The 16203-nt window shown below is 41.3% G+C and overlaps 1 protein-coding gene across 1 annotated transcript in view; it reads right to left on the bottom strand.

The window, feature by feature from the left end:
• SPPL3 (signal peptide peptidase like 3) overlaps positions 1-16203 on the bottom strand; it is a 116266-nt gene that overhangs the window by 13198 nt on the left and 86865 nt on the right. Inside the window, exon 3 of the mRNA XM_077294077.1 lies at positions 7277-7365. Within this exon, the coding sequence (XP_077150192.1) occupies positions 7277-7365 (89 nt within the window). The remainder of the gene's footprint in view (positions 1-7276; positions 7366-16203) is intronic.

Genomic DNA, 16203 nt, shown 5'->3' with positions numbered 1-16203 from the left:
CATAAAACACGCAACGTTGGCACACAGCCTAAGGGTATGTGCACACGTCAGGATTTCTTGCAGAAAATTCCTGAAGAAAAACGGACATTTTCTGCAAGAAATCCGCATGCATTTTTTTCGCATTTTTTTTCCCAATGCAATAAAATAGGGCGATCTGCGCTATTTACCGCTTTATCGCTGGCGGCGGCCATCTTCCCGAGGCCGCGCGTGCGCAGATGGAGCGCTCTGCTGTCCGGGGCTTCAGGAAAATGGCCGCGGGATGCCGCGCGTGCGCAGATGGAGATCGCGGCTGCCATTTTCCTGAAGCCGATATGCGAACTGTAACAATTCACCACATAGGGGATTGCACACTGAAGTCTTTTGTAAAGCAAGGGTCAGCCAGGTTGTGTTTTAAAAGGTTTTAATAAGTTTATATCGACACACTTCTGAAGGGCCCTGTCTGAATGGAGAGGAGGTGAAGCATGAGCACCTTTACGATAGTCACACAAATGTCAAACATGTACAGTTTCACCTTCGCTCAAACAGTGGATATATGGGGAGCATAAGCACCTGTGCACACGTTGCAAAGCTGTCACTTTTTTTTCTGCACAGATTTGTCACAAAACCTGTAGGGTTTTTTGAGGCCAGTCTCATGCACACATTGCTTATTTGTATCTTGCAGATTTGGTGCAGATATAGATTGGCAGTATGTCAATTCTTTCAGCGTTTTTGCTTGCAGATTTCATTCATACTAATGAGGCGACCACTGCGCTCTGCAAACGACTTTTGACTAACCTCTGCACTAATCCGTACCTCCCACCCCCGACTGCAAAACTTCTCCCGTGCTGCGCCAATCCTCTGGAATGCTCTACCCCAAGATATTAGGACCAGCCACAACATGCATAGTTTTAGGCGCTCGCTCAAAACACATTTGTTCAGAGCGGCCTATCATGTTCCCTAATCAATGTCATTTTATGTTTGTGTGTGTGTGTAGCCCATTCGCTATCTCCATCTACCCCCCACACCCTGAAGATGGCTGGACCATCATTGTAAATACATCATTGTAAATGCACACCTGTACTTTGTATCTCCCCACCTCATTGTAGATTGTAAGCTCTCACGAGCAGGGTCGTCTTATTTTGCTTTATTACTGTATTGTTAATGTTGTTACCTATGACTGTTGTGTTTGAAACTGTTAAACTGTAAAGCGCTGCGGAATATGTTGGCTCTATATACAGATTATTATTATTATTAGTGGGGAAAAATCTGCACCAAAAACGCATGTAAACAATGCATCAAAAACAGGACAAACAGTAATGTATTTATCATCTACTTTTTTTTCCTGCCAAGAGATGCAGAACTGGTGCAGAAATATCTGCAAATACTTAACATGTGCACATACCCTTACTATAATTGCTCACTAGAGTCTCCAGTAGTAATTTGTACTTTATTTCCAGCACTTTAATGCCAATTGTGTAAGGGAAAACCAACCACAGCAGCAGGGCATTAATATGGCTAGTCCCTGGGGAGAGGTGCTCAGAAGCATTTTTTTTATTATTTGCTAAAGAGTTAAACACATTGTGCAAGGTGATTTTAAATTAAAGGTATTGAATATTTACTGCTGTGATATAATACAAATTATCAAATTACATGTGACAGCCATTCTACATGGTGCACAGAAAGAATGGGATAAAGCCAAAGTGCTGTCTTTTTCCCACTTTCTCTATTCAGCCAAAATACAGGTGGTTCAGTACACCAGCTAAATCAGAACTTAATATTAAGAGAAGTAAAGCTACATGTTTCATGCCATTCAGGATTAAAAGGTATATCTCAAGTTGGCTCCCGAGTAGCTCACAGCTATACAGACTCTTTACTTCCTGGTTGCTGGGGGGAGATGGGCACTCTTCTTGATTGACAGATCAGGTCTGTTTCTGTTTGCTATGGTCATTGTTCTTAAGTGTACATGGTTATCACCATATTTCCTTATAGAGAAAACAGTATATTTGAACAAGCAAATGACTCAGGAAAGTAAGAGTCGTGATTAAGAAAACTACTCTGGAAACCAGGGCTGTGGAGTCGGAGTTCATTTTAGTGGAGTTGAAATTGGTAAAATGGACTGACTCCTACAATATATAATAAACTGGGTACAGCAGTACAATGCAATAGGTTCTGAATAGGATTTCATAAGAATTTGGGAAAGTTTTGAAATGTTCAATAAATGTCTATTCTATTCCTGATCCAAGGATCTCAGCTTTTAGTTGGGATGAATCTGTGCTGCACTTTATGTACATGCTCAGTAGTAAAGCTCCTCCTGTACAAATCAGAACAAAAAGGAACTGATAAGGAATGCATGCAGCCCTGTACTCCTCTCAAGAACTGCTAGTGTGAAAAGGAAAACAGGATTAAGGGTACCGTCTCACAGTGGCACTTTGGTCGCTACGACGGCACGATCCGTGACGTTGCAGCGATATACTTACGATCTCGCTGTGTCTGACACGCTACTGCGATCAGGGACCCCGCTGAGAATCGTACGTCGTAGCAGATCGTTTGAAACTTTCTTTCGTCGTCAGATCACCCGCTCTCATCGCTGGATCGTCGTGTGTGACGCCGATCCAGCGATGTGTTCACTTGTAACCAGGGTATATATCGGGTTACTAAGTGCAGGGCCGCGCTTAGTAACCCGATACTTACCCTGGTTACCATTGTAAAAGTAAAAAAAAAAACAAAAAACACTACATACTCACCTTCTGATGTCTGTCACGTCCCCCGGCGTCCACAGGGTTCATGATGAGCGGATCTATTACAAGTGTTTATTTCTGTTAATGTTGATGATTATGGCTTACAGCCAATGAAATTCAAATGAAATTCCAAAGGCATCTCAGTACATTAGAATAATTAACAAAAACACCTGCAAAAGGCTTCCTAAGCGTTTAAAAAGGTCCCTTACTCTGTTTCAGTAGGCTCCACAATCATGGGGAAGACTGCTGACTCCACAGATGTCCAGAAGGTAGTCACTGACACACTCCACAAAGAGGGTAAGACACAAAAGGTCATTGCTTAAAGGGAACCTGTCACCTGAATTTGGCGGGACAGGTTTGCGGTCATATGGGCGGGGTTTTCGGGTGTTTGATTAACCCTTTCCTTACCCACTGGCTGCATGCTGGCTGCAATATTGGATTGAAGTTCATGCTGTGTCCTCCGTAGTACACGCCTGCGCAAGGCAATCTTGCCTTGCGCACGCGCAGTATGCTTTGCCCAACTGCGGGCAAAGCCTAAAAACATTAGTGCACATGCGCCGGCGCACTATGTCCCGGAACACAGCGAAATACTTCCGGGACATAGTGCGCTGGCGCATGCTCACTAATGCTTTTCGGCTTTGCCCGCAGCTGGGCAAAGCATACAGCGCGTGCGCAAGGCAAGATTGCCTTGCGCAGGCGTGTACTACGGAGGACACAGCATGAACTTCAATCCAATATTGCGGCCAGCATGCAGCCAGCGGGTAAGGAAAGGGTGAATCAAACACCCGAAAACCCCGCCCATATGACTGCAACCCTGTCCCGCCAAATTCAGGTGACAAGTTCCCTTTAAGAATCTGGCTGTTCACAGACAGCTGTATTCAAGCATATTAATGGAAAGTTGAGTTGAAGGAAAAAGCGCGGTAGAAAAAGGTGCACAAGCAACCAGGATAACCTCAGCCTTGAAAGGATTGCTCAGAAAAAGCCGTTCAAAAATTTGGGGAAGATTCACAAGGTGTGGACTGCTGCTGGAGTCATTGCTTCAAGAGTCACCACACATACATATCCAGGACATGGGCTACAAGTGTCGCATTCCTTGAGTCAAGCCTCTCATGACCAATAGACAACACCAGAAGTGTATTACCTGGGCCAAGGAGAAAAAGAACTGGACTGTTGCTCAGCGGTCCAAGGTGTTGCTTTCAGATGAAGGTAAATTTTGCATTTCATTTGGAAATCAAGGTCCCACAGTCTGGAGGAAGAATGGAGAGGCACACAATCCAAGCTGCTTAAGGTCTAGTGTGAAGTTTCCACAATCAGTGATGGTTATGGGGAGCCATGTCATTTGCTGGTGTAAGTCCACTGTGTTTTATCAAGACCAAAGACAGAGCAGCCATCTACCAGGAAATTTTAGAGCACTTCATGCTTCCCTCTGCCGACAAGCTATTTGTAGATGAAAATTTAATTATAATAACTGGTTTAAAATCAACAGTATCGCTGTGCTTGATTGGCCAGCAAACTCACCAGACTTTAATCCGGTAGAGAATCTATGGGGTATTGTCAAGAGAAAGATGAAACACCAGACCAAACAATGCAGACGAGCTGAAGGCTGCTATCAAAGCAACCTGGGCTTCCATAACACCTCAGCAGTGCCACAGGCTGATGGCCTCCATGCCACGCCGCACTGATGTAGTAATTGATGCAAAACGAGCCCCGACCAAGTATTAGGTGCATTTACTGAATATACATTTCAGTAGGCCAACATTTCGGATTTTAAAATCATTTTTCAAGCTGGTGTTATAAAGCATTCTAATTTACTGAGATAAAGACTTGGGTTTTCATTGGCTGTAAGCCATAATCATCAACATTAACAGAAATGAAGACTTGAATTACATCACTGTTTGTAATGACTATTAAAATGAGTTTCACTTTTTGTACTGAAGAAATGAAATACATTAATTTTTTTATGATATTTTAATTTTGTAAGAAGCACCTGTATTTTGCCATCAACATTTGATTTGATCGTGACAAGAAAATTGTTACCAAGACACTGGCAGTAAAAGATACTAAAGCTCATCACACCAGTCACTTTATCCTGGCCTTAGTGGAAAAACAGGTTATTGCTATTGTAACTGAACGCTTCAAACACGTTAAGAACAAATAAATGAGAATAATGAAGGTGAACAGCAGCTAGAAGAAAACTTCAGATTCAACATGTTTGAGATGGAAGGCCACAGTCCTGTAACTGAGGAACAAATATTACTACAGAAGAACAGAAAAATGATAATTTACAGGTAGATGATGTTGTTGGAGATGCTTCAAAGCTTTCTCATGTTAATCACATGTGCAGTGTTGTGCACACGCCGCAGCTGGCAATAAGATAGTCCGCCAGAGGAACACTTCGAAAAATGATTCCATCTTCAAGAAACAAGGTGGAAAAGGGGCAATTGTGGATCAAGCCACTCGGAGGGGCAGCACCTAGCTAATGAATGAGCAAAACCCTTCCTTGTAGACATAGCTAACCCTCTGGTAACACTTAATGAAGGTCAATGGACAGGTGGCTGAATTGAAGGAATTGTTTCGTCACCTATTCACAGTGACTAAAAAATTAGAAGCTGAGGATTTAACTTTCATAAAGGAGTGGGTGAACTTGCTGATTTGCTTGTCCCAAAGAGGGAGTTTATTGCAGATGGCATTGCTGCTTCAATGAAATGGAGAGACACTGCTATTAGAAAATAAAATTCTTCTGGCAGCTGTTTATGTGGACGGAGTCATTTTATATTGCAAGATGATCAAAAGCTTACTAAAGGAAAAGAAGCTCTGATTTGAGGTAGCAGTTAGGAGTGGGCTACAGGACGGCCAAGAAGAAGAGGACTTGTGTTTTACCAGTACTACCATATCTTCAGCCTCATTAGAGGAGTATCATTTTGTAAAGTATTTGGACAACATTAAACAGTCAAAACATTACCGCAAGGAAAAGGATTCCACTCCCATAGCAAACAGATTGACCAGATTGAACCCCTTCACGCCGCAGCCCTTTTTCGTTTTTGCGTTTTCGTTTTTCGCTCCCCTCCTTCCCAGAGCCATAACTTTTTTATTTTTCCATCAATATGGCCATGTGAGGGCTTATTTTTTGCGGGACGAGTTGTACGTTTGAACTACACCATTGGTTTTACCATGTTTTGTACTAGAAAAGGGGAAAAAAATTCCAAGTGTGGTGAAATTGCAAAAAAACTGAAATCCCACACTTTTTTTTTGTTTGGCTTTTTTGCTAGGTTCACTAAATGCTAAAACGGACCTGCCATTATAATTCTCTAGGTCATTACGAGTTCATAGACACCTAACATGTCTAGATCGTTTTTTATCTAAGTGGTGAAAAAAAAATTCAAAACATTGCTAAAAAGAAAAAAAAAAACAAAACACACAGCGCACCATTTTCCGATAGCCGTAGCGTCTCCATTTTTTGTGATCTGGGGTTGGGTGAGGGCTTATTTTTTGCATGCCGAGCTGACATTTTAATGATACCACTTGTGCAGATACGTTCTTTTGATCGCCCGTTATTGCATTTTAATGCAGTGTCGCGGTGACCAAAAAAACGTAATTCCAGCATTTTGAACATTTTCTCGCTACGCTGTTTAGCGATCAGGTTAATGGGTTTTTTTTATTGATAGATCGGGCAATTCTGAAAGCAGCGATACCAAATATGTGTATGTTTGATTTTTTTTTTAATTGTTTTATTTTGGATGGAGAGAAAGGGGGGTGATTTAAACTTTTATATATTTTTTTTTTTTTTTTTTTTTTTTTTTTTTTACTTTTGCCATGCTTCAATAGCCTCCATGGGAGGCTAGAAGCTGGCACAACTGGATCGGCTCAGCTACATAGCAGCGATCATCAGATCGCTGCTATTTAGCTGCATTGCAGGCCTGCTATGAGCGCCGACCACAGGATGGCGCTCAGAGCAGGCCGGCATCAGTAACCATAGAGGTCTCAAGGACCTCTATGGTTACTATCCTGATGCATCGCTGACCCCCGATCATGTGACGGGGGTCGGCGATGCGCTCATTTCCGGCCGCGCGGTCGGAAGCGGTAGTTAAATGCCACTGTCAGGGTTTGACAGCGGCATTTAACTGGTTAATAGCGGCAGGTTGATCGCGATTCCACCTGCCGCTATTGCGCGCACGTCAGCTGTACATAACAGCTTACATGTCGCGACTTTGATGTGGGCTCAGCGCCGGAGCCCACATCAAAGGGGTAGACACGACATGCGCCGTAACAGTACAGGGCATGTCATGAAGGGGTTAAGTAAAATTTTTCACTTGCTCTCAAAGCAGAAGAGTTAAACCTTTCATCAAAACTATGTATGAGGCAATTCCTTTATACCCTGAAATTGTTAGAGATGTTGCCAATGTGGTTATTGCTTTGCCACCAAGATTACAATCTAGAGTAAGAACTCCTGAAACATACTTCAGATTCTGTCTAATAACCAAAAAAACAATCATGCAAATAATGGCAGTTGTAGGAAAATATAGAATTCCATATGGGAAACAATCTGAAGTCATGCTTACTATTATTCGTGCTGTTCCCATTAAATGCTCCTGGAGAACCACTGCCGTCCTTTTCTTTATCTTGATTTTCAAAGTCCATATTCAGAGACCTGTAAAGAATAAAACCAGTTTTAAACAGATGTGCAAAACAAATAAACAAAAAAGACAGGCAACACTATATCATGGTGAAATTGTGGCACAAATTGGTAATAAAACAATGCCAAAGTTGTATTAATTTGGCATAATTTTAGGTGTGGCTCTCTAAACTTGTACAATTGCCTCCAAAACAGGCTAAGGCTACATTCACACACCTTTCGATTTTTGTATCTGTGTAAAACGAACCGATTTTGTCACGTGGCAAGTGTATTGCCTCCGCATTGTACTGCATTGTTTAATCATCTGTTTTTAAAAACTGAAGCAGGAAGACTATCTGAACTTTTATTTATTTTAACACCTTAGCGACAGAGCCAATTTTGACTCCTTCATGATCTTGGGATTTTCAGTTTTTGCACTTCTGTTTTTTGCTCCCCTTCTTCCCAGAGACATAACTTTCTTATTTTTTCAATCAATGTGGCCATGTGAGGGCTTGTTTTTTTTTACGGGACGAGTTCTACTTTTGAACGACCTTATTGCTTTTACCATATAGTATCCTGGAAAACGAGAAAAAAAATTCAAAGTCCGGTGAAATTGCAAAAATGGTGCAATTCCACAATTGTTTTTCTTTCTTTTCATGTTTACTAAATGTCAAAACTGACCTGCCATTATGATTCTCCAGGCCATTACTAGTTTGCAGATACCAAACACATATGGGTTGTTTTTTTACTTAAGTGGTGAAAAAATAAAAAATAAAATATATATATATATATATATATATATATATATATATATATATATATATATATATATATATATATATATATATATATATATATATATATATATATATATATATATATATATATATATATATATATATATATATATAAAGGCCATTTTCCGAGACCCATAGCGCCTTCATTTTATGGGGTCTGGGGCGGAGTGAGGGCTTATTTTTTGCGAGCCGAGCTGATGTTTTTATTGATACCACTTTGGGGTACATACGATCTTTTGATCACTTGTTATTGCATTTTTAATGGAATGTTGCATAATTCTGCCATTTTGATTTTTTTTCTCATTATGCAGTTTAATGACTGTATTCATTCTTTTTACATTCTGATAGATCGGGAGTTTCTTAACATAGCAATACCAAATGAGTATTTATTTATTTTTATTTTTTTAACTTTGAAAGGTGTGATTTGAACTTTCATATTTTTTAAAAACTTTTTTTTCCCTTTTTTTCACTTGCTTCAATAATCTCCTTATAAGAATTGAAGCGGCTATCATCCGATCACTTGTGCTAAACATAGTAGGGCTGCAGCTCTGCTATGTGTAGCAACACTGATCATCAGCTATGAGAGCCAGCCACTGGGCAGTGTTCATAGAGCAGCAATAACCACCACAGGCAATTTCCTACAGCGGAATGACTGTGGCATTTAACATGTTAAAATGTTGCAGTGACCAAAAAAATTCTGGCGTTTTGATTTTTTTTCTTGTTATGCACCTTACCGATCGGATTAAATCTTTTTAAATTTTGATAGATCAGGCGTTTCTGAAAGCGTCGATACCATATAAGTGTATTTTGTTTTTATTATTTTATTTTGAATGTGGCGGATTTGAACTTTTATATTTTTAAAAACATTTTCCACTTTTTACTTGTTTCAATAGTCTCCATAGAAGACTTGATTGAAGCTGCGATCTTCTGATCACTTGTGCTACATATAGCAGTGCTTCAGTCCTACTATTTGTAGCAGAATTGATCACCTGCTATGAATGCCGGCCACTGGGTGAGGCTCATAGCAGAGTGGCAATGACAAGCGCAGGGGTCTCCTGCAGATCCCGCGTTCTCAATCAAACCCATCGGCGCCAGGCGATTATGTAACAGTGGCGCCGATGGGTGAAGCTAATGACTTGTTTCCGATGCGGCCATGTTAAATGCTGCTGTCAGAAATTGACAATTGCATTTAACATGTTAAGAGCCGAAGGTGGATCACAATTCCACCTGCGGCTGTTAGGGGCACGTGTCAGCTGATATTAGCTGTCGTGTGCCGGAAAACATGCCAGAGCCCGCATCAAACAGGGTGAGGAGACCTATAATGTATAAATACATCATATGTCGTAAAGGAGTTAATTATTTTACTGTGTTTGCCATACAGAAAAAGCAACATGACAGTTTTATAGCTCTGGTTGCTCCGGATGCGGCGATACCAATTCTGTACTTTTTTTTTTTTAACAAAAAAAGCTGTGTTTTTAGTGTTTAAACAGGTTTTCATAATTTTGTGTTTTTTTTATTATTACTTTGTCACTTAGTCCCACTTTGGGACATGCACATTTTTCATTTTGATTGTTGGTCTCATGTACTGCAGTGTATAAGACCAGCACTGACTCAGCCTTTTATAGTAGTGAGTAACAGGCCACTGTACTCTGCGGTCATCAGATGACCTTGGCTGCATGATGGCACTATGGCACCTGCTATGAAGATCATAGGGGGCCGATGGTGTTAAAAAGGAGTGTTTTAAATCCATTTAGCCACTAAGATGCCGTTGTCGTAATTGACAACAGCATTTAAAGAGTCAATCGTCCCCAATCAGTTCCAAAACCATAAAGGGCCGATGCCGCAGACACTAGCAGTTATATTTCAGCTGTCACCCGTGGCATTTTCGCCCACTGCTGGTGGTTTTGCTAAACATGTAACCCTGAGCACAGGGAAAAAGCAGCGCTGAGGATTAAAGCCTCTTAACAGCTGTAGTGAAAAGGCAGTGGTTGAGGGGTTAAAGAAAACTTTCAACAAATTTTACATGTTGAGCTGGACATTCAGTTTAACCCCTTCATGACAGAGCCCTTTTTCGTTTTTGTGTTTCTGTTTTTCGCTCCCCTTCTTCCCAGAGCCATGACTTTATTTTTCTATCAATATGGCCATGTGAGGGCTTGCTTTTTTGCAAAACGAGTTGTACTTTTGAACGACACCATTGGTTTTACCATGTCATGTACTTGGAAATGGGAAAAAATTCCAAGTGCGGTGAAATTGCAAAAAAAAAAAAAAAAAAGTGCAATTTCACAACTGTTTTTAAGATTTTTTTTTTTTTTATCATGTTCACCAAATGCTAAAACTGACCTGCCATTGTGATTCTCCAGGTCATTACAAGTTCATAGATACCAAATATGTCTAGATTCTTCTTTATTTATGTGGTGAAAAAAAAATTCCAAAGTTTGTTTAAAAAAAAAAAAAATTGTGTAATTTTCCAGAGACCCGTAGCGTCTCCATTTTGGGTTGGGTGAGGGCTTATTTTTTGCGTACCGAGCTGACATTTCAAATATACCATTTTGGTGCGGATACGATGTTTTGATCGCCCGTTATTGCATTTTAATGCAATGTTGCGGTGACCCAAAAAATGTAATTCTGGCGTTTTGATATTTTTTTTCGTTACGCAGTTTAGCCACCGGGTTAAAAAATTTTTATATATTGATAGATCGGAAAATTCTGAAGGCGGCGATACCAAGTGTGTGTATATGTTTGGGGTTTTTATGGCTTTATTTTTAATGGGGCGAAAGGGGGGTGATTTAAACTTTTTTTTTTTTTTTTCCCCATTTTTCGTGTAATTAAAAACTTTTTTATTCTTTTTTACTTTGTCTCCATGGGAGACTAGAAGCTGCCATAACCCGATTGGCTCTGCTACATGCAGGCGATGATCAGATCACCTGCATGTAACAGAATACCTCACTTGCTATCAGGGCTGTGGAGTCGGAGTCGTGGAATTGGAGTCGGAGTTAGTTTTGGTTGGAGTCGGTGTCAGAAGAAATGTACCGACTCCAGCTTAAAAAAAAATGTATTAATATTTCATAATTGAACTTTCATATGAATTTTATAAATGTTACTCAAATATATATGTTCTATCAAACTATGAACAACAGTGATAAGCAGTTCTGCTGGAGATAGATACATTTTTACTTCTTGTGTTATACTTGGTTAACCTCATGCTGCCCCAACCCCCCTACTTACAATGTATGAAACTGAAAGTGAAAATGTGTTGCAAATTCTTAGTAGTAAAGCTCCTCCTCTACACTAGATGTTTACTAGGTGTGCGTCTTCCAAGCATCTCACAGCTGCTACTCAGAAGAGGAAGACTGTAAGAAGTATTATCCTTTCAACAAATTTAGCATCAGTTAACTGTGAGTACATGAGGAATAACAGTATTACTGACCACTATATCAGTTGTACGACCTGGCAATAATTTTGTACAATTGTTTTTAGGAAAAACAATTGTCATTTGGATTGTGAATGCAGAATTAAAAACCTGAGAATGTCAAAGAAGCGTCACATTAAATCAGCTGTATTTGAACATTTCACCATCACTCAAGATAGGAAACATTATGTCTGTCAGTGTATGACAAATAATCCAGACGAAAACAAATGCTGTGAAGCCAAGATCAGTGCATATTCAGGCAAAGATAAAAATGCTCCTACCAGAGCTTCTAATTTAAAGAGACATTTACAGCGCTTTCATCCAGAAGTACTGAAAGCAGTGGATGAGAAAGACTGCATCCAAACCAATGAACCAGTGCCCAGCTCTTCCAGCCAAACAAAGGAGCAGAGAACTTTGCAGCCATCAGTTGCAAGATATTTTGTCAGTGACAAAGTTACTGTGACAATGACAGTAGATACATTTAAAAAACAGATCATAGAGCTTGTTGTAAAGGATAGTGTGCCTATTTCATTATTTTCACGACCAGCTTTTATGTGTCTGAATGGGGAAATGGCCCACAAGCTTGGTGTTTCTCTGGAGAGAGAGAGTATTAGAAAATTAGTAATCGAAGCTTTTAAACAAAAGGAAGAACTTAAAAAAAACTCTCAAGGGACGCTTTCTGTTTCTTAAAATGGATGCCTGCAGACGTCACAGAGTGAACTATTTTGCCATCAATGTCCGATTTGTTTGTGACAAAAATGAAATAGTTACCAAGACATTGGCAGTAAAAGACACCAAAGTTCATCACACCAGTGAGTTTCTCCAGGTCTTGGTGGAAAAGGTTCTGCAAGACTATGAACTTAAAAAAGAGCAAGTTCTTTCTGTCGTAACTAGACAATGCTTCAATATGATAAGTACTGTTAAGCTAATGAATGAGAGTAATGATGGTGACCAGCAGCTAGAAGAACATTCTGGGTCCACAGACACAGAAATGTTTGAAATAGAGGAACACAGTATTGTAACTTAGGAGCAAACTGAAGTTGCTTCAGATGAACAGCAACATGATAGTTTAGATGATCTTTGATGAATGAAAGAACGTATTGACACAGTTTCAACACGTTCTTTCATTCATCACATGCGCTGTGTTGTGCATACGCTACAGCTGGCTATAAGAGACAGTCTGCAAGAAGGACATGCTGCTGCACTGATTGGCAAGGTGAGAAAATTGGCTACTGTTGCCAGAACCCCTAAAGTTGACTCAATTTTGAAGAGACGTGCTGGAAAAGGGGCAATTATTGATCAAGCCACACGATGGGGCAGTACTTACTTAATGATTCAGGGCTTGCTTGAACTGAAAACCTTTCTTGTAGACATGGCTAACCCTCAACTGACGCTAAATGAAAGTCAGTGGAATTAGGTGACCGAGCTGGAAAAATTGCTAGAGCACCCATTTACAGTGACTAAAAAATTACAAGCAGAGGACTTAACTCCAGGTATCTTCTTAAAGGAGTGGAAGAACCTGATGTTTCGCCTGTCCCAAAGAGGAGGGTTAATTGCAAGTGGCATTGCTACATCAATGAAACGGAGAGAGGAGCTACCATTACAAAATAACATTCTTTTGGCAGCTGTTTATGTAGACCCAATGCATCGGATTCTTCTAGATGATCAACAGCTAACTAAAGGAAAAGAAGCTCTGTTTGAAATAGCAGTAAGGATGAAAGGGTTGCAGAACAGTCAGGAGGAACAAGAATTTGGTCGTCCTGCAACATCTTCACCCTCGTCAACTGATGAAGAATTTCGAAAAATATTTGGATCACAAGGACAGTGCAAAGCGTTCCCGCATAGAAGAGTCATCCCCATCAAAGAACACAGCCAGTACATTTCAGCAGAATTTTTCATGTGCACTAAAAGAAATTGAGAAATTTGACAGTTCATCAAAAATAACAGTGCAACAAGCGATTCCTCTGCATCCTGACATTGTCAGAGATGTTGCCCGAGTGGTTACTTTGCCACCAACCCAAGTTAGTGTAGAGAGGTTGTTCTCTGCTCTCAAAATAATTAGATCAGATTTGAGGGCATCCATGAAGGAGCATCTGACAAAGGCAATACTTTTTCTGAGGACAAATTTATAGATTTCTTCTTATTAACTGCATAACAGTGTTTATTGCATATTTACTTACAAGAGTTTAGAAAAGTTTATAAAAGTTATTTGCTATATTCTAATTGTATTCTAATAAATATAGTTTTTGCTCTAAGTGGTCTGATTACTTATATGATGGTGAGAAACTGAATAAGCACAATGTTAATATTTTACAACAGTAAATTTATTGTTACGAATTGGCCATTTATGAAGGAGTGGGAGTCAGAGCCGGAGTCGGAGCCGGAACCTGATAAAATCCAGGAGTCGGAGTCGCAACTGTGGCTTACCGACTTCCACAGCCCTGCTTGCTATGAGCGCTGTCCACCGGGTAGCGCTCATAGCAATCAGGCAGCAACAACCATAGAGGTCTGCAGGAGACCTCTGGTTGACATGCAGACAAGTGATGAGCGAATTACTCGTTACACGAGAGTTCTCGAGCATGCTCGGGGGTCCTCCGAGTATTTTTTAGTGCTCAGAGTTTTAGTTTTTTTTGCCGCAGCTGAATGATTTACATCTGATAGCCAGCATAAGTACATGTGGGGGTTGCCTAGTTGCTAGGGATTCCCCACATGTACTTATGCTGGCTAACAGATGTAAATCATTCAGCTGCAGCAAGAAAAACAAACTCCGAGCACTAAAAAAATACTCTGAGGACCCCCGTGCATGCTCGAGAAATCTCGAGTAACGAGTACAGTTACATCCATCTATATTTGGACAGTAACAACATTTTTCTAATTTTGGTTATAGACATTACCACAATAAATTTTAAATAAAATAAAACAATTCAGACGCAGTTGAAGTTCAGACTTTCAGCTTTCATTTGAGGGTATCCACATTAAAATTGGATGAAGGGTTACCATGATTAAGACATCAAGTCGAAACGCGTCAGAATAACGCTGCCACTCCATGAACTTTTTATGCGTGCTGCTGTGTAATACCTTGAGTGGTTTACCATTATCTATATTATAACCCCTTCCCGACCTTTGACGCAGCGTATGCGTCATGAAAACCTGTGCCAATCCGACCTGTGACGCAGCATATGCGTCATGGTCGGATTGCGCTCCTGCAGGCCGGGTGAAAGGGTTAACTGTAATTTCACCCGGCCTGCAGGGACAGGGGGAGTGGTACTTGAGCCCAGGGGGGGGTGGCTTCGCCCCCCCGTGGCTACGATCGCTCTGATTGGCTGTTGAAAGTGACGTTTCACTTTCACTTTCAATCAGAGCGATAGTAATATTTCACCAATGAAAATTGGTGAAATATTACAATCCAGCTGCAATAGCATCAGCCATGGCTGGAGATCGCGATCAGCCCCCCCCCCCCCACCGCCACCGATCTCCTCCCCTCCGTCCTGTCATATAGTGTCCCACGCTCCCCTCCGTCCTCCTGTCTGCTCCCTCCCGCTGTCAGATCACCCCCCCTTCATACTTACCGACCTGTGTCCCTCCCGGTGTCCGTCCGTCTGTTCGATGGGCGCCACCATCTTCCAAAATGGCGGGCGCATGCGCAGTGCGCCCGCCGAATCTTCCGGCCGGCAGATTCGTTACAGGTACATTTTGATCGCTGTGATAGAACCTATCACAGCGATCGAAATAAAAAAAATAATAAATAACCCCCCCCTTTATCAACCCCATAGGTAGGGACAATAATAAAATATTTTTTTTTTTTTGTCTTTGCAGGGTTAGGGTTTTAGGGTTAGGGTTTTAGGGTTAGGGTTGGTTCACACTGCATCTAAGCAGTCCATTTGACGGACTACGTTACACCGCGGTATAACGTAGTCCGTTACGGCCGCCATTGACAGCAATGTCGGACGCATCACAAGCGCACGCCCACAATGGCTGTGCGCTAGGGATGTGCCGTCATTGAGTGACGGACCCGGAAACGCGGACTGCAGCGTTTCCGGGTCCGTCACTGCTAGCGCAGATAGAGCTAGCAGATGCTCTATCTGCGCTAGCGCGATGCAAACGTCGGCACTTGCGCTAGCAGCAGCTCGTTAGCGTATGTGCTGAACGGGCTGCTGCTAGCGCAGTGTGAACCTGGCGTTAGGGTTACGGCTAGAATTAGGGTTAGAACTAGGGTTAGGGTTAGAATTAGGCTATGTGCACACGGTGCGGATTTGGCTGCGGATCCGCAGCGGATTTGGATGCGGATCCGCAGCGGATTTGGATGCGGATCCGCAGCGGATTGGCCGCTGCGAATTCGTAGCAGTTTTCATTAAGGTTTACAGTACCATGTAAACCTATGAAAAACCAAATTCGCTGTACCCATGGTGCGGAAAATACCACGCGGAAATGTCAATTCTTTGTGCAGATTCCACAGCGTTTTACACCTGTTCCTCAATAGGAATCCACAGGTGAAATCCGCACAAAAAACACTGGAAATCCGCGGTAAATCCGCAGGTAAAATGCAGTGCCTTTTACCTGCGTATTTTTCAAAAATGGTGCGGAAAAATCTCACACGAATCCGCAACGTGGGCACATAGCCTTAGGGTTAGGATTGGAATTAGGGCTAGGGTTGGAAATAGGGTTAAG

The sequence above is a fragment of the Ranitomeya variabilis genome, chromosome 1, assembly GCF_051348905.1.
Source record: "Ranitomeya variabilis isolate aRanVar5 chromosome 1, aRanVar5.hap1, whole genome shotgun sequence".
Lineage (NCBI taxonomy): Eukaryota > Metazoa > Chordata > Amphibia > Anura > Dendrobatidae > Ranitomeya > Ranitomeya variabilis.
Note: the sequence above shows the minus strand (reverse complement) of the source record. Positions and strands in the feature narration are given on the sequence as shown.